At 40.8% G+C, this 23,095-nt stretch overlaps 1 protein-coding gene across 2 annotated transcripts; it reads left to right on the forward strand.

The window, feature by feature from the left end:
* The first annotated feature begins 120 nt into the window (after nt 1-120).
* LOC126281545 (uncharacterized) lies at nt 121-22,832 on the forward strand. Of its 2 annotated transcripts, none has more exons than XM_049980604.1 (2): nt 121-1,136; nt 21,487-22,832. In XM_049980604.1, the coding sequence occupies exons 1-2, from the start codon at nt 808-810 to the stop codon at nt 21,893-21,895; spliced, it is 738 nt and encodes a 245-aa protein (XP_049836561.1). In that variant the 5' UTR covers nt 121-807; the 3' UTR covers nt 21,896-22,832. The 2 variants fall into 2 exon arrangements, with proteins under 2 accessions (XP_049836561.1, XP_049836562.1); XM_049980605.1 differs by lacking the exon at nt 121-1,136 and adding an exon at nt 17,025-17,154.
* The last annotated feature ends 263 nt before the right edge of the window (nt 22,833-23,095 follow it).

Consider the following 23,095-nt stretch of genomic DNA (forward strand, 5'->3'; position numbering starts at 1 on the left):
GAAAATTTTGATGGCATATAGTAGCTGTATTTAGGAAGATCCTATCGTTTCGGACGACGCGTCTTGTAAGCAGAGATACTTATTTCAGTATAGGAGGCAGTGGGAAAAATCGCTAAAGTTAATGATTGGCAAGCGGTGTGTTGTGATATTTGTTTATAATATTTGTATGTAAATTATACAGACCTGTTTCATTTTATGAAAACATTTCACCAATACTCTTACATTCCAATAGCAATTGCTACTTCTCTGTTCGTAGACTGAAAGAACGATGATGTATTTGCCTCCAGCGACAGAAAATGGGCATTGGGCAGTATGAGTGTAGGCTGATTCCAGAACGTTGAGGAGGAAGTATTATGGATTGTGTGAATTCATGCAATAGCGCAAAATGAAATAACTTTGTTATTTGCTCAGGAGTCTTCAGCACCTCGGTAGTCTGTTTAGCCCGTGTGTGTGTACCTTTCCGTTTAAAAGGTGACTGGCTGGATCAATGAAAGAAGGAATTGCGTAGATGAAAGACTAGTTTTTTGATGCTCCTAGTGGAAAGTAGGGATGTGGATCAAACTAAAAAAGAAGTTCAGTTTAGTGTTACTTGTGTAATGTAGAGATTGCGCAAGCTGTAGGAGCAATTACAGTTGTGAGGTAAGCTTTTAGGATTAATTGTTTACAGTGTCTTCACCGTTATAAAGTTGATGATGGTACCACACTTTAGTGGTAGTAAATGATCAGGTACAGCCTATAGCAAATCACACAGTCTGAAATTTGTGACTGTGTAGTTAGCATAATATTTTAGGGCCTATAAAAATTGTTATGGGCTGGACAAGTGACGAAGAAGGTGAAACATCAGCACATGCATCGGAATCAGACAGCCTTGAAGACTTGCGACCACTAAAAAAGGCAAGATATGTATGGCAGATTAAAGGAAAATATCACCTAAAAAAGTCAGAAGAGGAACGTTCAGTTATACGAGGAGGCCCTGTACGTTGCACATGCAGTGAGTTTCCAAGTACAAGTAAAGATGCACATGTGATTGATCAGCCTCCAGATAGGAAGCCAACAGTATCTGTAAATCCATTCTTTGGCATTTACCCAGTGGAGATGCCACAACCTCACACACAAAATGTATGGCAGCTACACAGGTAATCAAACTTATTCTTATTTCAGAGTTAAATTTAGGACATGAATGTAATCTGGCGTCCTGTGAATGGATTTCAGCACAATAGTTGCATGTCTGTATTACTGATTATTTATTGGTATTTTTAAATACAGAAAAATCTTTATCCATCTGTGGCTCTGTTGGAGCAACTGTAAACGATTTTGAGAAGTTCTGACTTTGATTTGAAGTAATTACTAGCTTGCTAAATTTAAATATAGACCTGAAATACAAGCACTGCTCTTGGGTTCGTTCATCTGTTGTTTCTAACTGACGTTTCTCCCACTGGGTCAGAGGTAAAAGTAAACTGCAATATCATATTGTGGACTGAGTATTGATTTGCCGTCAAGGGTAACGAAGCCAGCACTTTTCTACAACTTTTGAACATTTCCCTGAATAATTGTACCATTTTTCAATTACCCCAACCAATACGTAATGGAAGTTCCAAAACAAGCAATTTTTGAAAGGAGTTTGTTACAAATTTTTGAAAGAAATTTATCAAATAACATTCAAACTGAGACAGTACACGTAAAGAGAACACAAAAATATATGGCCAAGCTTTTTTTTTCCTCATTTGATTTTAAAAGAGGCAAACGCACATTTGTCAAGAGGTTGTAGTCTGTCAAGTGAATGACACGGCGAGCACACTAAACGAGTTCCACTGGTTGTAGACTAACATGGCTAGCATGCCCATCAAATGTTGAAAATGGCACTTTGACTGCATACATACAATATTTCTCTATACAAATCATAAAATCTGTAGTGAACCAATGACGAACCATAGCCTTCTCCATCAACCCATTTGTTGAAGCAGCAGCATAGTTTTCCTGGACAGCTATTACTCAGACATTCATCAACTCTGAACTGCCCCACCCTTACATACTTTCAGTGGTTCTGCTGAAGACAAAGCATGATTTCCACTAATATTTTAGCTCACATATTTAATACAAATTATTCAGTTCATTGTAGAAGGTCTGAACTACAAATGAATCTCTGGTATTGTTTTGGCACTTCTGAAGGTGCTCAGGTTTCTCCAAAGAAATATACGTGTTGTGTTTCATAAATGCCTGATACCATGTGGAGGAAGATCTTGGGGATGCTCAAGGCCTAATTTATTCAGTTGTACCCTTTGACCTAAAGAAGAAATTAGAACAAAACTATGCAAGTCCTGTAGAAACATCAGATTTAATTCTGGACTCTCTGAAAAATATAAATTCCACCCTCTGCGGTGTATGACTGATATTATTATAACACTATGCACAACCCCATGACACATTGTTTATGGTGTAGGCCTAACTGCAATACAGACACTTTTTAATGTAGGTCCTTGGCATTTTTCAAAATATTATATGGAGTATCATCATCATACCATTTTACAATCTCCACTCAGTATCTTTACACAATTACCCCACTTTGTAATTTTGTAGGGGATAATGTTAAACATGCAATCATTTTTATTGTGTGTGAAATTAAGTAATTCCAGTATTATAATCTGATTCAGGACTGATAAAATAACTTTATAAACCATAAATGTGTTCAACTTACCAATAGATAAAGCAAAAAAATACAGTTTTCTTTCTTCCGAAGTCTTGAGCTAACAAACTGGTACACACATCAACATAAAAAAGCTCAACAGTGTCATTCCGAGGTAACTCATGTTACGAAGTTATGCTTACAATGTAAGTCTTGGGCAGTTAGCAGTTTACTGTTGATGACAAACAAGTCTGTTTATGTGATAAGTTCCACAGCGAAATGTGAATCTCACACATAACAATGAGTCACATCTCTGTCTTTCCAAAGTATTGCTCTCATCGATTGGAAAATTCTACTTTGTTTTTTGGAGGTCTAAAAAAAAATTACACTTACTTTCTCTGTGTGCTGGGACGACGCAGGGAGGCATTGTTTGTTGTTCTTATTTTAAGATGGGTAACTGTAACTCCTAACACCGCTTTATTACTGCAGCCTTCAACTGCAGCGTTTACTCACAACACAACAAACACACTAAATAAGGACAGACACTACCAACACATACCTTCTGATATGGCGTGCACACACACACTTCTTATACCTATTCTCCAAACTCCACAAATCCAACCCTGCAGGTCTCCCTACTGGTACAATGCTGTCACCTTTGTTGACCAACACTTCCAAACTGATGGATACCAACCTTCCTAATGTCCTTGTGTTACAAAACCCACAACCTCTTTCTTAACCCTCCTACCCAGTGACTTTCTGGCCCATAATTATTTCCCTTTCGAAAGCCAAATCTATCAACAGACGAGTAGTATTGCCATTGATATTCATATAGCACCATCGTATGCCAACTTACTGATTGTAGTTGACCTGTTTGGCCCAAGGTTACTTTACCATTTAACAAAGGTATTTATATATGGAACGAGCTTGACAGTACGAAAGGATTGACTTTTTTCAGGCTCATAAACATTTTATTTTTATCTGTTATTACTTTTATGTTGTAATTTTGTGTACTGACACATTCCATGGCTTTGGACATTTGCTCCTCAATTTGGTCCTATGGAACTTGATGTGTAAATAAAATTAAATATCTGTCCTCACTGTACTTCGCCCCCTACAGGTAATCCCCTACTTTACGCTGTTGCCCACCTCCCACAAAGCAGATGAGGGGTTGGACATGTGGGAGACTGGCTACATCCACTGTCCAATGATGGGCTAACTTGAGGTGTTTTTTGTATTGTGGGTTGATTGTAAGTGATCGATGTATTGTGAGATGCCAAGTCTTTAAGTGTTCCCCATGTGATAAAAGTTACCTTCTTTCCTGTATTTCCTGGCCACCATCTTGTTTTCTCTTGATGTTGTGATCCTGCTATGCAGTGCCACATATTTAACCACACACTTTGTTTCCAGTATGCAGAGGAGTGTGGCCTATAAGACAGCTTGTAGATTTAAGTAACTCACTATGAAATCACAAAATGCTGTTTCCATTATTCTTCTGTATTCAAATTTGTTATCAGCTCACAACAACTGATAATTAATAAAGCTTCTCAGACAACATGTTCATACATGATGCTTCAATGCTTCACCAAATCCACAATTTCATACTTAACTTGAGATATTCCAGAATAGACTCTATACAGCATTCATTTTTGTTTAATGCTTGACCATTGTCATCAGATCCCTTTCTTCTTTGGAGTCTACGGCACCCCCAAAGCACGACTGCAAAGTGCAAGTGACCCCTCACTGGCCAGTCCAAATTGCGCATCTGTCGTCTGTACCATGCCCACATTTTTCTCTCTCATATCTGCACATAAATTCCAACAGATCCAGGCACAGAAGATGGTCTTCACTCTACTGCTAATTGAAGTCACATTTTTCACATGCACATCTTTTATCAATCCAGTAAAAGTAAAGCGAGAAATTTTGCTTTGCTCTATAGCAACATGTACCACTACAGATTCCCCCACTAAGATGAAAGGTGCTGTGTGGAATAACCTACACAACTAGAGACAATGATTTATCTCATAAACAATCTATAAATTAATGTCACTTTTATATCGAGGTCTCATGTGACCGAAAGTCAGTGTGTTCCTTTCAACATCAAATGAGTACATACTGTCATCATCAGTTTTCTTACACTTGTCACCACAGCATAACCCGTCTATTTTCTGACCCTGTAAATATTTCTATCTTTGTATTTCAGAAACTTCATTAATATTGTAGAGGCAGTTTTTCTCTTTCGTTTCCTCCAGCTTCCACACCATACTTGTTTAAGGTAATTGTTCTAATAACATGGTTTGTTTAATTAGCATGAGGTGCTTAACTTAGTCTGCTATTTACCTTAAGGAATTACATGTTGGCATTTCATCTTATCTTACTTTCCACTTTTACAAATCTCAGAATTGTTCTTTTTCAACATCTACTTAAAGAAGAAAAAGTCTTAGGAATCAATTAATCCCGGTAAGCCCATATGCTTTAACTGTTTTGGAAAAACTTTCCTGTTTTCATTCATTTTACTTTACTAGTTTTGTATTTTGATATTCCCTTCATTCTCATCTAAGTCTCTGGACAGGTACGTTGATCATGCTGTATTGCGAGGTAGGTGCTCGTGTACACACACACACACACACACACACACACACACAGAGAGAGAGAGAGAGAGAGAGAGAGAGAGAGAGAGAGAGAGAGATTGATTTCTCCTCAGCATAGTGGTCTTACCCAAAATCTGTATAAAATATTAGTTTCTTACTTCCTTCTTCTCTCTTACCATTCCTGTGTCTCCATATTCTGTTATTATTTATGTGTTTATAAGTGCTTCTGAATAACATATCTTATATTAGTATGTCACTTTGTAGTTTCTTAACTTGTACAACTTTCTGCCTTATCTCCAAACACCCGCCCCCCCCCCCCCACCCACCATTCAGATGACATCATTAATACAAGCTCCAACTATTCAACTTACTGCAGGAAACTGAACATTTTCATGAGAAAGCAGAAAGAATAAAAAGAAAGAAAGACAACTTCAGTCTATGTCACTATGTCATGTTTTTCATGATCTCCAGCTGTAGCTGTGTAAAAAGGGTTTCCTTGTCACTGTGCAGTCCAGATAATAGAAGGGTTACCACAATACTAAAAATTGTGGAAATAAATATCTTGTTTTATTGTACTCTAGTATTTTCTTCAATTTTTATAGTAAGTCTTTACCTTCCTGCAACAAATTACTAATATAATGTTATACTTATGTATTTGAAATATAAGTGTATAAGTTAAAAGACAATAGAATAGTCAAAGAGAAAGAAATTGGTTTATAGAAAACTAAGTGAAAATGTGAAGCTGTTACCTTGGAACTTGGCAGTCATAACACCACCTACTCTACAAAGAGGGCAGATTATCCTGAGACTCAAACATTTTTGATGTAAAGTTTTTCATCTGATGTGTTATCTAAATACTTAGATCTAGGCAGATGCCACTTAGTATATTTCTTATGTGTACCCCATGAACTATTTTAGTATTTAGGATCTAATAACTTTAGCGTCACTTTTTCTTGTAAACTTGTAGATGAATATTTTATTCTAAATTTTTCCTGAAAATCTTCAACAATTTAAATGTCTGTGAATGAGTTGTTCTCCATTTCGCTGCATCAGCTAGTAAATGTGCTAGTGCAAATTTTTTTAAAATTTTTTATCACCCCATTTCTGAGGTATAGATTGAGAAAATACTCATAAGAAATACATTGGATGTATTTCTCCTTCCAGCTTAACTTTGGAAACTGCTCAATACAACTAACTCCACCTCCTGTTTGTAGTCCTTCTAATAATTCTGCTGATAATGCTACATTAGTTATTTTGCTTCTAAGTTACTGTTTAGTGTCTTCTGATTCCTTCCACAATTTCTGTAACTCACTCCTATTATTAAATTATCATCCACAGAATTAGATATAGCACTTTTGGTATCTACTTTTCCATGTACTTTTTGATTTACCATTTCTTCTAGACACATCTCCAAATTAGTTCAAGTATTCAGAATGCTAGAAATTTTAAGAAGTTTTTTTAATTTATTTTTAACATTTCTACCCTATGTGAGTCTCTGAGATTTGATTGCATATAATTTTGTAATTGCTCGAAGATGATTTCTGTAACAGTATCGTATTGTCATTTACGTTTTTAAACTGCATTTGTATTTCTTTTCTAACTATATTACAATGTTTAACTATTTGCATTTTGAATTCCTTTGGTAAATTAGCTAAGGTTTCACTAATTTGGAAATTTTATCTGTTTTGTGGCTAAATCATTTAACTTTTTATTATTTTGAGGTAGCTCATGTGGTTTATCTGCTTTTCTTTTGCTATTTTGATATAGTTCATCTAATTGCTTTATTTTATTAGATAGCTTCTCTATTGTGTCTTGTTTTTAGAGAGTTCATCTAGTTTCCCAGCCTTTCTGAAGTCATTGCCCATGAGTGCAGTCAGATATTAGCTAGTTCCCCCCACCTCCAACATTATCAACATTAGTGGATAACTAACTTTTAGAATGAAAAAGAATTTTATTTGAATACTTTTATGTTTAGAATAAGGAAATATCATTTATGTATATGTTTTGTTATATAATGAACTAATCATTCTGCTCATTTCTGACAACCTTTTTTGTAAAATAATGAAACACTTAGCAGTGCATCGAATGTGCTACCTACAACTCCTATTCAGAAAAGAAAGCTAACTGTCCACATTGAGGATAGACACTTGTTACGAAATGTGCTTTCTCCATGCCACTCCCCTCCGTAGCAACTTTTGCTTCACCCACACTCTACACCCCCATTTAAAAAGCAACTGAATTAAAACGTGTGCTACACTTACTGTTTGTTAATTACTTCATTGCTAGACTCATTACTTCTGAACTGGTAGAAATTGGAAGACCTTACTCTTCTAGTGCATTGTGTCTGACTACTATGACTACTACTACTACTACTACTACTACTACTACTACTACTACTACCACCAACAACAACAACGACAATGACAACAACACTGTGTAAGCTCTACAGCAATTTAGTAACCATGACATAGTTACTTTTGTGCTGTGCTACCAATTAGGTGGACTATGTATTGTCAAGTGAATAATGAAGCAATTTCTGGTCCACTGTGGGAACTGCTTACAACTCAAATAAGGCATTTTGATGCAATATCAAAGCATATATGATAGTATGTATCAATTTTCCTGTCATAGGTGCAGTGTTAAGTCTTATGAAATAGTGATAATATGAGGGTCATTCAATAATTAGAGAGACAAATTGGTTTTGAGAAAAAAGCATTTATTTTTACAAAACAACTAGTAAAGTAATGCACAGTGTAAAGTGTTTATTGTACTAAAAAACTTTATTGTTTATCAATTTATTTACACCACACCAATGTTAACGACGTCAATCAGTTGCTGCAGATAAAATAACTACACACACAATTCTGGAGGCAGTACACTGTGCAGGTCACCTAATTTGCCACACCAGTTGCTGTAGCGCCCTTCTGATGCCATTGTGTGTATAGCGCAGTCTCTGACAGTCGCTGTTTTGCCGCTGATGTAAACAACTGCAGTGCCACTAGCTGCAAAATGATGGAGTGTTGCTATCGGAAGCCATCACAACACCCATCACCATTGAAACTGCTTGTTAAAATCTCTGTAGTCAGCTGATCAAGATTTGTGTGCCAAGAATGTACTCCAACACATAAATAATATTTATTGTTGACTGGGGTGCTACGACAAAGTGGTATTCCTTTTGTTAAAGATTGTGACATTCAAAATTATTTGGGTTTAATTAAAGTCCCAACACCTTTAGTTTGAACATTATTGCTATCATTTGTACTGTCACTGTGTATGTGCTTGTGTTGTAGTTCTTGTTGGCGTGTTTACTTATGTTGCCGTGGGCAAAGACGTACATTGTCCCATTTTTCATAAAATTTTAGTTTTAATTTCTTGTTATAGCTCTTTTGTTTTATTTTCTCTCATCTGTATCATTCACTTTGGATGCCACATGGGGTGTTTTTCTTGTTGTGGGTTGACTTTAAGTGATCAATATATTGTGAGATGCCAAGTTTTTATACATTCCCATGTAATAACAGTTACCATCTTTTCCAAATTTCCTGATTTCCCTTTTGCTTTTTCTTGATGTTGTGGTTCTGCTATGCAGTGCCGCGTATTTAACCATTGACTTTATTTCCGATTTGCAGAGGGGCAGGGACTATAAGGGAGATTCTATACTTAAGTACCTCACTATTGACTCACAAAACACTGTTTCCATCATTCTTCTATATATAAATAAGTTATTAACTCACAACAACTGATAATTAACAAAGCTTTTCAGACATGTTCATAGATGATGCTTCAATGCTTCGCCAAAACCATAAGTTTGTACTTAACTCAAGATAGCCTGGGATACTCTCTGTATGGCAACCTTCATTTTTCGTTAGTGCTTGACCATTGTCAACAGACCTCTTTCTTCCTTGGAGTTCACAGCACTCCCCAAAGCAAGACTGCAAAGTGCAAGTAACCCATCATAGGCAAGTACAAATTATGCATCCACTGTCGCTTTCTGTGCTGTGCCTCCATTTTTCGTTCTCCTGTCTACACACAAATTCCACAAACAGGGGCACAGTAGATGCTCTTTACTCTTCTGCTAATTAAAGTAACATTTTTCATCAGTCTAGCAAAGCAAAGTGAGATGTGTTGCTATCTTTTATAACAACATGTACCACTACGAACTGTACAACACAGCAACACTTGCTGCACTTTAAAATAGCCTGTATGTTAAAAATTGGCCAATTGTGCAAAATATAATTAAATGAATACTTCTCAAAAACAGCTGAGGTGAAAAACTTCAAAATGTATCCTATACATCTCACCCATAAACAGATCTCCCATGCCAGCCACTAGCCAGCACTCCTTCAATCACCCCATAAGACCCTGGCCTTGAAAAGCTCAACCACATCCTCCACCAGGGCTTTGGCTACCTTTTGTCATGCCCTGAGATGACAGATATCGTATCCAAAATCCTACCCACATAGCCCAAAGTAGTGTTTCGCCACCCATCCAACTTACAGACTATCCTTGTCCATCCCTATTCCAATCCTGCAACCTATGGGTCATTTCCTTATGAGCAAATCAGTTGCAAGATCTGTCCCATACACTTTCCCTCATCTGCTACCACAGTCCAGTCACAGGCGTTTCCAACCCTACAAAAGACAGGGCCACATGTGAAATCGGCCGTGTTGTGTATCAGCTATGCTCGATTTCTGTGGAACATTCTGTATGGGCATGACAAGCAACCAACTCCCTACTCACATGAATGGCCACAGCCAAACTGTGGCAAACCACAAACATGACCATCCAGTTGCCGAACTTGCAATGCACAGTAACACAAATGACTTTTGCAGCTACTTCACTATGTGAGCCATTTGGATACTCTCTTCCAGACTAGGTTTCGACCTCAATAAAGCGTATGACACTTCATGGGGATACAACATCCTTTGCCAACTTTCATGAATGGGAACTATGTGAACACCTGCCACTTCTGATCCAATCCTTTCTCGAGGACCAGCATTTTCGTTATCACACTGGCAATGCCGTGTCTGACTGCTATGTTCAGGAGAGTGGGGTGCCCCAAGACGGTGGCCTCGGTGTCACATAGTTTGCCATCACTGTCAATGGCATTTTTTCCACAGTCAGGAGACCTGTCAAATGCTCTTTTTTTGTGGATGACTTTGCAATCTTCTGCTCTTTCACTGATGAGGCAGCTACATCTGACCATTAGGAGGCTGGAAACCTGGACCCAGACAACTGGTTCTAGATTCTCACCTGAGAGGACTACATGTGTCAATTTTAACCATGCTCATTGGAGTTTATTATTTGACTCTAAATTAATTTGGCTTCCACACCTGAAAGACCTATGAATGAGGGGCTTCCAGTCATTGAATATTTTGAAATGCAGTAGCAGAAAAACATGGGGAGCTGACAGGTCCCTCCTCCAGCAGTTTTATAGGGCATTTGTTCCACGACACTTAGATTATGGCAGCATGGTCTGTGGATTGGCCTATCCTTCCTACCTCAGTATGTTAGATGTTGTCTGCCATGAAGGTATTCGGATATTGACTGGAGCCTTCGGACCAGCCCAGTTATGCGTCTATGTGCAGAGGCTGGAGAACTACCACTCTGGATTCGGTAATGTCTTGACGGATGCTGAAAATCTCAGCTTGACCTCAGTCATGGACATTTAGTTCAGTGATCCAACCCACCTTTGAACGACTGTTCAGGAATCGGTCCCATGTGACCAAGCCATTTGGTATACATGCTACAGACACTCTGTGATCTGGCTCTCTCAGGCATCAAAATACACAGCCAGGGATGGAACGCATTGCCGCCTTGGCGTCTTCAGGGGACCAAAATGATTTTAAGCTTGACACAGTATAAGAAAACCTGTACTCCAGATTTTGTTTTTACAACTTTGTTTTCGTCCATTTTAAGTACATACCACAGTTTTATCATTGTTTAAACAAAGGGATCCCAGCAAGAGAATGCTCTTGGTTGTTCTGCTGTTTTCCCTGATCGGGTTTTTGAAGCGCATCCTTCAGAACAATTTACGAATTATGATGCAGAATTATATGGCATTATTATATCACTGGAGATTGTTCAGACATTACCGTACAGGTTTCTTGTCCTTTCAGACTCTCTTAGTGCACTGCAAGCACTTCACCAAGTGTATCCAGTGGACCTGCTGATTAACCTCATCCATGACTCCTTACAGCAGCTCCAACGCCGTGGCAAGGTGGTGATTGCTGGGTACCTGGCCACATTGGGATACAGGGCAATGACATAGCCGACAAAGCTGCCAAGGAAGCACATTGGGATAATGCTGTCCATAAATGTCCCATCCCGTTGCACACCATCATCTCATTTTCTGACAGATGCATCGGTGGGAGACTGAACGGTTGCAGGTGACAGACAACAAACTTCGGTCACTCAAATCGACCAAAAAGGCATGGCAGACTTAATGTCAGCCTCCCCGCTGGAAGGAGGTTCTACATGCCAGACTGTGCATCGGGTATAGTCCTTTAACACGTGGCTTCCTCCTCCGGTGGGAGGAACCACCACTCTGCGAGGTCTTTGGCATGCTGCTTTCAGTTCAGCATATTGTGGCTACGCGTGTCCTACATACTGATATTAGGGCAGCCCTTAGTCTTGCTGGAGACCTGCCTACCATCCTCGCAGGTAACGATTCCAGTGTTACAAGGGTGGTGAAATTTTGTGAACTATCATGCCTCATCCCTAAATTGGTGGGAAAGAGCAGAAGACTTTTAAACTGCTCCACATGTGGGGACAGCCTTCGTTCTCACTTGTGAGATTTGCGTGCTGACTTCTTGTCAGGGCACTGATGACCATGATGTTGAACACCCCCTCAACCCAAATTATCCTCATCATCATCCAGCACTAGGTAGGAATCTGTTTCCAGCATATCTTAATCTCTACCAGTTCTTTTGACCTAAACTTCCACTAACCTGTTTCCCACTGCCTCAGCTTACCTTTTTCATTCTTTTTTCTGTCCACATCTTCTTCGCTGTCCAGTTTGTGTACTGTCCTCTCCTACCACTCTTCCTAACCCCTCTTCCTCCTGTTTTCCACCCCACCTCCTTTCTTTCTTTCCTCCCTTCTCCCATTCCCATCCCTCTTCCTCTGTCTCTTCAGTCCCCATTCATCCTCACCGTCCTCTCATTTCCTCCCCTGCCTCCCCCTAACCACTCCCTTTTTCTGTCTCTTATACACTCTCCTCTCTAAACTCATCTTGGGCAGCTGCAGAGTGATCTGTGTAAAGATATAGCTCTCACTATCCAACTACCCCCCCCCCCCCCCCCCCTCGCCTTGTGCATTCCTCCCAGGGGGCCCACAGCTCTTTTCTGGATAAGTGTGTGGCATGCTCAGATCTCCAAGTTATTGCAGTCTTTCTTCTTTACTGGACTGCTTTACTTTCCCCTTCCTTCTCCTTCCCTGTCCTTAATATTTCACTTAGCCCCTTCCTTTCCCTCTGTTGGTGTTCTTATTTATGTCGGCCGAGCAAGCCTCCAGACCTCACATTGTCTTGCGGTTTTGGTTTGTTTGCTTTTCCTCCTCTTTTTTGGCTCTCTTTTTCTGGTCCCCCTCACAGGGTTTGAACTTCATCTACAAAGCTGAAATATGCTGTGAGCCAGATGGGGAAGAGCTCCTCCGTAGTGTCTTTCACAGGATTCCTCTCCCCTTCCTCCTCATCCTCTCCTCTCTCATTTTCTGCTTCCTCTCCCTAACCACCAAAGCCCTTTTGCTTTCTTGGTAGGTCAACAGCTTGGTGGTGGGGCTGTTATGTACCCATCTGGCTGAGCCCCATGACACCACAGGGATCCTGCTGCTGGTTCCTGCACCGTGAACACGCTGTGCAAGTCTAGGATTGATTCCCCATCTTTTTGGGGCACCAGAACTCCCAACAACAACAACAACAACCGTCCTGACAGGTAACTGTTGCTGCGGCTGGCTGACATCAATGAAGTGAGCCCCTGTACGGAGTGGGTGGTACCAGGGTGGATGTTTGGCACATGAAATGTGTTAAGCTCTCTGGCCACTCATCTGTGGCTGCGTCTCTTCCTAGGAATAGTTTTGTCTCAGTTCCTGTTTCTGCCTTCCTGGCCTTGCCCTTCTTGGCTACACCCACGAAGGAGGGCCAAGTCCCCCAGCTTGAGGCGAAACCCTTTCCATGGTTCCTAACACATTGAGGATAAATTCAGGGAAGTTTGAGTCCTTGAGCAAGATGAGATCTGGCTCCCCCCTTATAAAGACAAAGTCTGCCACTCAGTCAGCCTTCCGCTGTGCCTGTGATCATTTAGGAGATGTCCCAGAGAATATCACTCCTCGCTCAGTATCACAAAGTGTTTAATTTTCTATAGGGACCTTATCCTCCAATCCGACTCCCCTCTACCTTTGCGACAGTTACATCTTCTCATCTTCTCCCCTCCTCCTTAACCCCGTCCTACCTCCCCTCTCTCCTTGCCCCCCTGGCGCCTTCCGTCCCTTCCCCTCAAGGAACTGCCCCGCCGCCTCCTCCTCAGCCAGAGAAGTCGAGGATAGGGCTTCCCATGGGGCTTTGCCACCTCCGCCTCATCCTGTATCAGACACAGTTTTTATAGATGTCAGCCCATCCTCATCACCGATGACCACTGACTCAGTGACATGACCTCCCCTCGGCTGTTTCTCTCTCTCTCTCTCTCTCTCTCTCTCTCTCTCTCTCTCTCTCTCTCTCTCTCTCTCTCTCTCTCTCTCTCTCTTTTTTTTTTTTTTTTTTTTTTTTTTTTTTTTTTTTTTTTTTTTTTTTTTTTTTTTTTTTGTCACACCTGGGCTCTTGCCACATGATAATCCAGTGGAATTGTAATGGGTATTACTGCCAACTAGCAGAAATTCCACAACTTCTTTCCTCGTATTCTGCATTTTGTCTTGCCCTTCAAGAAATGCACTCCTGTGATAACTATCCAACATTTCATGATTATCAGGTGCTCTGTCAGAACCTTGATGGCCCTGGGATAGCATCTGGAAGGGTGTGCACTTTGGTTCACACCGATATCATTAGTAACTTGATCCCCCTTCGTACCAACCAGGAAGCAATAGCAGTAAAAGTGCAAATGACCCCAACAACCACTATTTGCAGTGTCTAGCCCCCTCCATGTAGGCCACTTCCTTATGTTGAATTGCCTACTTCAATACAGCGTCTCCCACCTCTATACTTCCTCCTCAGGGACTTCAATGCACTCCAATGGGTTGGGGTCTTCTAATTGACCAATTTATTACAGACTTTGATTTGCCTCTCATCAGTGATAGTTCCTCTACCTACTCCATTACCGCCCATGGTACCTTTTCTGCTACCCATCTCTGTCTCCTCCCCTGCTCTCGTGGCTTCCCTGTATTGGTCACCCCATGATGATCTTTGTGACAATAAGCACTTTCCTGTAATTCCATCATTTGCTGCCAACAGGCCCACATGTTGGCCATTCTGCAGAGCCTTTATATATGCTATGAAGTGCGACACCTCTCTCTCGGATCACATTGCTACGCTCATGCAAGACGTCTCTGCTACTGTTCTTCCTGCCACTGGTACTGCTTGTCCCCCTATCCACAGGTTCCCCTAGTCCTTAACTGGTACCGTGGTTGACCAAGGAGTAGCAGCTACTATCCAGGACTGCTGACAGGAGCTGCAACAATTTAAATGACACCCTTCATAGACCAACCTTATCGCTTTTAATAATCTCTGTGCTAAGGCTCGCTACCTTGTTAAGCAGAGTAAAATGGAATGCTGTGAGCACTGTTTTCCTCCCTGGGGGTGTATCTTTTCATCACAGGTTTGGTCCAAGCTCCATTGCCTTCTGGACCACCAGTAACAGTCAATTGTCAAGGGTCTCATCTTACAGGGTGCTCTGTGTACTGGTACATTGGTCCCTGCAGAACACCTCATGACACACTTTGCGACATCATCAGTATCCTCTTCCTATACTGCTGCCTTTCTCCGGCACAAACACCAAGTTGAACAAACAGCCAAATCCTGTAATTAACCCATCACTGAATGAGAATTCTTGCAGCTTCTTATTTCTTCACAGGATACAGCCACAGACCGGATTCCATCCACAAACAGATGATCTAACACTTGGATGTTACCTAGAGGCAACATCTCCTCAGGGTCTTAACTGCATTTGACTCACAGGTTCCTTCCCCTTGCAATGGCGAGACAATGTAGTTATCCCCATTCCTAAGCCCGGGAAGAACCCAACATCTCTTGACAGCTACTGCCCAGTTAGCCTGATGAATGTACTTTGTAAATTGCTCAAGAGAATGATTAGCTTCCAATTACATTGGGTGCTTGAATGTTGGAGCCTTTCGTCTCCGTATCAGTGTGGCTTCTGGGAAGAATGATCTCCAACTGACCATTCACTCAGATTGGAAAGAGCAACGTGACAGGCTTTTACAAACCACTGGCAGATTTCGCAGTGTTCTTTGATCTACATAAAACGACAACACGGCTTGACTTTGTCACATTTTAGTTACTGTCCATGACTAGGGCTTTCCCAGCCCCTTTCAGAGTTTTATCTGCGTGTTTTTATCCCTCCAACTCTTTTGGGTTCAGGTTGTCACTTCACTCAACACCCTGCAGGTCCAAGAGAATGGTATCCCGCAGGGTTATGTGTTAAGTGTCACATTCTTCCTCATCACCATCAATGGGATTTGTTACCTCTGTTGGGCCTCTGGTAACTCCAGCTTTGCAAGTCGACGATTTTTGCAACTAGTGCATCTCCCACTTGGTAGCATCTGCTGAACACCAGCATTAAGGCGCTATTCAATGGGTAGAAGTCTGCGCGGATGTGGATATCCACGGATATCTGTGGTATTTGTTACTTGGTGGATAAAATCGTGACTGGCGCGGATATCCGCAGGTCATCTGCAGATAATGAGCAAGGCATCTGCCCAGTACATATGTTGCGATGTTAGTTGAAAACTTCAAGTCTGTTGACATTCTTGGAATCTTGCAGGGCCCGGGTAGAACGGATGTCTGTTGTCCTCAGCCCCTGGCTACGACCAACGTAGCTGTACCCAAGAGACCTGCGCCTAATCCGTTTCCGCGACTGTGTCTTTTGTGTGGCCTGTGAAGTGCTCTCTGCGTGGCAAACCTGCCCACTGTCTACCAGACAGGTGCCCATTGCAATTTTCCGCTGACTTCAGTTAGCGCTTTGTAGTGACCGAGTGACAACGTGCATCATAGCAAATATCAGTAAGAGTTCATTCTTCAAATGAACACCATTTCGATGGATACAATTTCGTGTAAGGTGAAAAAAGGTGATTTTACATTAGTGACGGAACACAAATGGAAATCGCCGATTTGGAAAAAATTTGCATACGTATTTGATGGAAACGAAAAGATAAAAGATATAGTGGCTTGTTTTGCATGTAAAAAAGTATATTGCTACACTGGACACAAAAGTGGAACTTCAAATTTGCTAAAACATTAGTGTGAGGCTCGGCAAAGTAGCATAATTACTTATTTAAATACCAAGAGAGACGTGAAAGTTCCTGAAGTTCCACCAAATTTGAAGACAGCTGCGACAGACAAACTTATCAATCTTTTCAGCAAAGACATTTTACCATTCGAAGTTGCGTGTGATCTGGGTTTCTCGAGACGCCACAGTTTCTTATTGATGTGGGGGCCAAGTACGGTGCAGTGAGTGCTAAGGAACTGCTACCTCATCCAACCACTCGCAATTTCTATAACCACTGGTTTTGTTGTCACTCTTCGGAAGACGAGTTATTTCTTCCAGACAACGTCAATTATTGCTGGCAGTTTAACTTTTTCACAGGTGCGCCAGCGCTTTGCAGTGTAGGCCTAATACTGTAAACATTTTCACCTGGAAATGACGAGGACTGAACACGCAAGCTATAATATAATCATCAGCTGACATGAATGGCTTCAAAATTTGACACATCCAAGCAGTGAGTACAAAAAAAAAAAAACTGTCGGTAAATGATGCAACGTGCTAGTAACAGTTTAAAACCATTGTCATTTTCAGTTGCCTTGGCACAAGAGCAGTGAAATATAATAGTTTCTATACAACTGTTTTCATCATTTAATGCTATTACATTGGATTTTATTTTTTTAAATAGCGTTTTCAATCTCACGAGATCTGAGCCACTACTGTGTGTGCTCCGGAGCGCCAATGCTTTCCTGTTTGGAATGGTCTGCTTTAGAGTAGGTATAGAGCATTTCCTGTGATTTAAGAAGTCAAAAGTAGTTAAGTTGTCGCAGAAATGGCACCCTAACAATAACTATGTCATTACATACCTTAATTCTAAGTACTATTGTCTGTTAGTATTAATTACTCATTCAAAACTTAAATATATATGTGGATGCGGATAAGGAACTTGCAGATGCGGATTAATTGCTGCGGATGCAGTTGCGGATTGGGACCTTGCGGATGGGGACTGCACTTTCCTTATCCGCGCAGACCTCTACCGATAGGCCTCTGCATGGGCACCCTCCCATGGCTTTCATCTCTCTCCCTCCACAATGCGGGCTATGTATTTTTGCTGTCGACCCATAGTACACCTGATGCAGTACTTTATTATGCAACCAGCACACAGATGTTGTACCACAGACCCATTTATTGGGCCTTATTTTTGATAAAAACTTGAAGACTACCTGCATGCAGAAGCTTAATGCTCTCTGCCACCTTATCCATACATCTTGTGGTGCAGATCCTGTGCTCTTCTCCGTCTTTACTGCACTCTGGTTTTGTCCAGACCAGATTATGGTTGTCAGGTATACGGCTCAGTGGCTCCTTCCACTCTGAAACTTTGTGACCATTTTCATCATTGTGAGATGTGGCGCGCAATCTTCTGCATTGATGATTATAAAACAATAGATGGCGAAATACGCTTTTACATCTCCTACTGGCATGGCACACCATTTACTGCTGGGATCATGTAGTGTGTTCACAGCAGAGCAGCTGGCCATTAACAGGGCCCTCCATTGAGTTTCTCAGACCTCTCTCCACAGTTTTTTTTGATAAGTACCAACTCAATGAGTAGCTTGCAGGTTAGTGACTTGCTACTCATGTCACTCTTTGTTCTTTGCTATTCATGACCTCCTCTCTGCTCTTGGCTGTGGCACGTGCTCCATTGTCTTCCTCTGGGTCTGAAGTCATGTGAGCATTCCAGAGAATGAACTGGCTGATTGTTTGGCTAGAGAGGTAGATACTTCTCCCCCATTTCCTTTGATGATTCCAGGTGCAGATATGCAGATACACATCAAATCCCTCTTTGCCTGAAAGTGGAATGGTACCTGGTGCACTACCACTCCCAGTAATAAGCTCCGCACCATCAAGGAGACTAATGCAGTTTGGCACCTGTCCTTCTGCTGCTTCTCTCAGAAGGAGTCCACTGTCTTATGCCATCTAAGTATTGGTCATACTAGGTTCACCCACACTGTGGCTGTGGAGCCAGACTAACGGTCTCCCATATACTGGTGGAAAAACCTCTTATGTTAGTCCTTTGTACTAAGTATAGCCTACCAGATTCCTTGTCTTTAATATTAGCAGACAATTCACAGTTGGTTGAACTTGCTCTCAGTTTCCTATGTGAAAGTGGTTTTTATTTTCAGTTATAAGGTTTTGCTCTGAACCTGGAGCAGGGGCAGCTTGTTTGTGGTTAGGACCTCCCTTCCGGTTTTCTAGGTCTGGGACCCATGTCTGCTCCCCCATGCAAAGACCACTCTTTTATCTGTCAGTAGATTTGATGTGCCCTTTTATGTCTTCCCCTGTGTGTGTTTTAACTTCTTCACTTTGTAGTGTGACACCTGTGACTGAACCTGCCCACTTCAGTGGACCCTCTATCTTCTGCAAGTAACATTTGAATCAAGGGGACTGATGACCTCCCTATTTAGTCTCCTAACCCCCACTTATCAGTCAACCAAATGCTTCGTTCATTCTTCCTTACACACTCCCTGCCTCCATCTGCCCAGGTAACCGCTCTTTTTGTGTGTGTGTGTGTGTGTGTGTGTGTGTGTGTGTGGTGTGTACTTTTGCTGGAAAAAGAGCAAGCGGTTGAAAGCTAGTGTAAGTACTCTTTTGTGTTCTGTTTTTCTGTAAACCTTACATTAAAGTCTCCATTTTGATAAAATTTGACTCCAGGCATACCACACTGTCTAACCTACAAACTTGCTAAGCCCATTGCATTCATTAATGCACTAGAATACCACCAAATGGTGAGCACTCAGAGAACTTTGTCAGTTTAGACTCGGAATGAGCTCAGTGAACCCAAGGTTCAAAAGATGAAGACCAGCAAAAGCCATCAGTCCTTGTACCCAACAACTTTGTACAATACACTCTTTAGCATTGTGTGAAGTGGTGACAGAATGTAGTGTGTCATTGGAGATGGAAGATCTCATAGATGGATAACTCTGCCTGAGTCTGCATGTGTTTATCTAGCTGCTTGTGGGACAGACATGGATATCTCTTTCAGACCAAAACCACTAAAGTGAATCACGCAGATCCCTGATCAGAACCACCCCCAGACTATGTAGAGTACCCATGCCAGCTGGCATGTCCTTTCAGCTATACACCAGGACCAGTTTCCAGAAGGCTTTCAGCCAGCTGCGGCTCAGTCTTTCTGTAATACTTATAAACGAGTTGCAGTTGGAATCAGCAGTTATGGTTGGAACCAACAATAGAAGCTCAAGGACAAGACTGTCTCCTTTGAAGACATGTGTTTTCCACCACATGTTGGAAGTAAACTTTTGAAAGCCCTGGTGGGAAGCAGAATTGTGCAGAGTAATGGTGTTAGTGAAAGCAGGAAATGACCTGTGAGAGTGCCGAGATATTGCTCCGTAAGGCTGACTGCCTGAATGCTGAAATATTTTTGTGGAGTGGTTTGCAGCTTGCAAAATGGAATAGTCAGCCAGCAGCCCTCGTAGATGTATCAGCAATTTTTGGACTGCTTGGGGCAGAGGTGAAATTTTGAAGTGTGTTTGTGAAGTTGGTAGTCAGTGACTGAGCAAGTTAATTTTTCAAGTACTGAAAGCCTACAAGAATTTGGAAGTGTGTTCTCATACATGGATATGGAATTCTGATAGAGTAATTTCCAATTTTCAGAGTGCGTGCTCATGCTCATTTGCCAGAGGGTTCAGATTAATTGTGGAGACATTAGCTACTCTAAGGTATGTGTAATGGATGAGGGCTTGGCAAGGTCTAATTGAAACCAATAAATTCCATTTGATTTAGTGGAAACTTGAAGTGTGGTATTTCTTGTGTCCTTCTCACAATTTACTTCCAGCTGTATTCCTGTCGATTAATCATTAGAAGTTGAAGGGAGTCAGCTGGAGTTAGTATTTGAACTGTTAATAGTGTATATTTTCTAGTCTAAAGGTCAGATTGCAGAATCGTTCTTAAAGTAGTTGAATTGATGCAGGGTGTTTTATTAGTGGTGTATGAGTAGTGACAATTGAAGCCCGTATTTAGACAGGTTTAATTGTGTAGCAGTACAGAGGATTAACCTCGGGATGCTAGAAATGGTTTCTTCGTAACTTTATGGAGTAATACATCACATAGTAAGTCTCTCACACAGCACATCATGAAGAGTGTATGGTTTGTGGGCACAAGTGGGACATCATACACAAGTGGGAGAGCTCCTTAGATGAGATAAAGTTTGAGGATCACCAGGTTATTTTGTCTACCAATCAATATCCAGTGTTCAGATTATGAATCTGCACATGGTACATCCATATCAAAATGAATTTATTATGGTTAGGAGACAGATTTACCACAATAAAATCAATGACATAGGTTTAGAATCTGGCTCAGTGTATTCAATGACAACACCTGAGCAAGCTGAACAGTCCTTAAAATTGCCAAAAGATGGAAGAATTCTCTTTTACATAGAATCCCTGTAACTCCAGCAAAAGTATTGCCACAATATTATGGATATTGATGAATAATGATTGAGTGAATAGTCTGAAGTAGATGTAATGGATGTCAGAAATATTATAATCCTAGCCAATGGCAAGCTTGGAAAGACTGCCTATATATTGTGATTTTTCAATTGGCAGAATTTCCCATAGCATCATCCCATTTTTATTTCTGGTCCTTTGCCTTCTCCCAGATCATCTTTGTTCTACATTTTGCCTGCTCATGCCCTTCATGGAAGTACGCCTTTAGTTTTTTTTTTTTTTTTTTTTTTTATTTATTTCTCAGTGTAAATTTATCATTTTCATTTCTGGATGTCTCATGATGAATCACAAATACATTTGAATCTTTACTTCTATCCTTTCAGATGGCAAGCAAGGCAAGTGGCACGCTGTTTTGTGGACAACACTATAAATCGTGTTCTTGAAGACATGGGCTTGGTACCACTGCCTCCTGGAAATGTTCCTCCTCCACCGCTTCTTGAGGATGGCACAGAGCAAAGTTCAGTCGACAGCAGAGGAGGTGGACATACTGAGCTAGAAGATGAAGCTGTACTGATGGCAATACACAGTCATGGTCTGCAGCGGCCTTCCACATTGACTCAGCAGCAGCGTCACCGCCAGACAGTTCCTGTGTGTTCAGCCCCCACAGAGCCTGTGGTAGCTGAACATGGTGATTTCCTGGATGCAGCAGTGGCTGTTGCCATTGAAAAGAAAGGACTTGGTACTTTATCAGCTGCCACTGCTGCAGCTACTGCCGGTGCTGAAACTGGATGATACAACTGATGTGTTAAGCACCATACTCTTTCCTCTGCAGTTGCTTTTCAGCAGTTTGAATGACAGTTGCGGAGATACTAAATGACGGCCAAAGAATTTGTGGAGCCTCTCAAATAGTTTAGCTTTCTTTGTTACAGAGAAATTGATGACCTGCAGTGAAATTAAATGTAAAAAAATCTAAATTACTAACTGCTTACATAATATCAGTGCTCTTAATATGAAACAATGTAGCTACTTATAAGGATGTATACTTGAACATATACATTAATGAGAATGCTTGGATGGTACGTAAAATTTTCATTTATATTTTGATAATGCCAATCGGAAAGGTAGACAATGAAGAAACATTGCAAAACGAATATTTATTGTTCAGAGCAACCCACTTCACATTATACATCACAGTTCTGTAATGGCAGGTATAGATACTGTACATTAACTTCCTTAGTTGATATGTTTGTATATGGGGCACTAATACTGTTCCAATATTGGAACACCCTGGGACAGTTTCATCTGATTATATCTCACTTAATTGTGTTGAGAAATATTTATAGCATGTAGTTGTGACATACTGTTCCTATGGCTATCTATATTTGTAATTCTTTATTACAGCTACAAATGAAGTTTCTTCTAAGGGCTTCTTTCATATATGGACAGCTTGCCTAGGAGCTTTAGATATGCATTTGGAAAAATGTTTTTGTGAGAATATAGTGTGTGATATACTTTACAGTCAGTTGCAGGCATCATAGCAAATTACTAGAAGATGCTACCAGATATGCGTTATGGGAATTGCAGCAGTGAAAAAGGCATGTCATTGCTTTCTTTGCAGTACCAGCAGCCAGAATCATTTTTCTGTTTCATCTTGTTCATTGTGAGTGCTTTTTGTAAATTTCTGAAACACTTGTGTATACGACTAAGTGAATAAACAGATCTTTGCATATTTGACTAAATTCATTCAGTGCCTCAGCAGTTGTCTGTTATGAATTATGAACATCTCTGCACATGATTACTAAGCAACTGTTTTGACTCACAAGGAGATACAAATGCTACACACAACTTAAATGAGACTACTGCATGTCTTGTGGGTTTGAGGTGTGCTGCTGTGGGATGGAAGGTCTGCAGCTGCACTGTATTGAAATTGGATAAGTTTTATTTTATTCATCTCTGTTGCAGGAGTATACAATTTTTGCTACAGCGATTATC

The sequence above is a fragment of the Schistocerca gregaria genome, chromosome 7, assembly GCF_023897955.1.
Source record: "Schistocerca gregaria isolate iqSchGreg1 chromosome 7, iqSchGreg1.2, whole genome shotgun sequence".
Classification (NCBI taxonomy): Eukaryota; Metazoa; Arthropoda; class Insecta; order Orthoptera; family Acrididae; genus Schistocerca; species Schistocerca gregaria.

Coding starts and splice junctions, on each gene's coding strand:
- LOC126281545 (XM_049980604.1), top strand. CDS start 808: ATGGGCTGGACAAGTGACGAAGAAGGTGAAACATCAGCACATGCATCG. Junction 1,137..21,486: donor AATGTATGGCAGCTACACAG/GTAATCAAACTT, acceptor CTATCCTTTCAG/ATGGCAAGCAAGGCAAGTGG.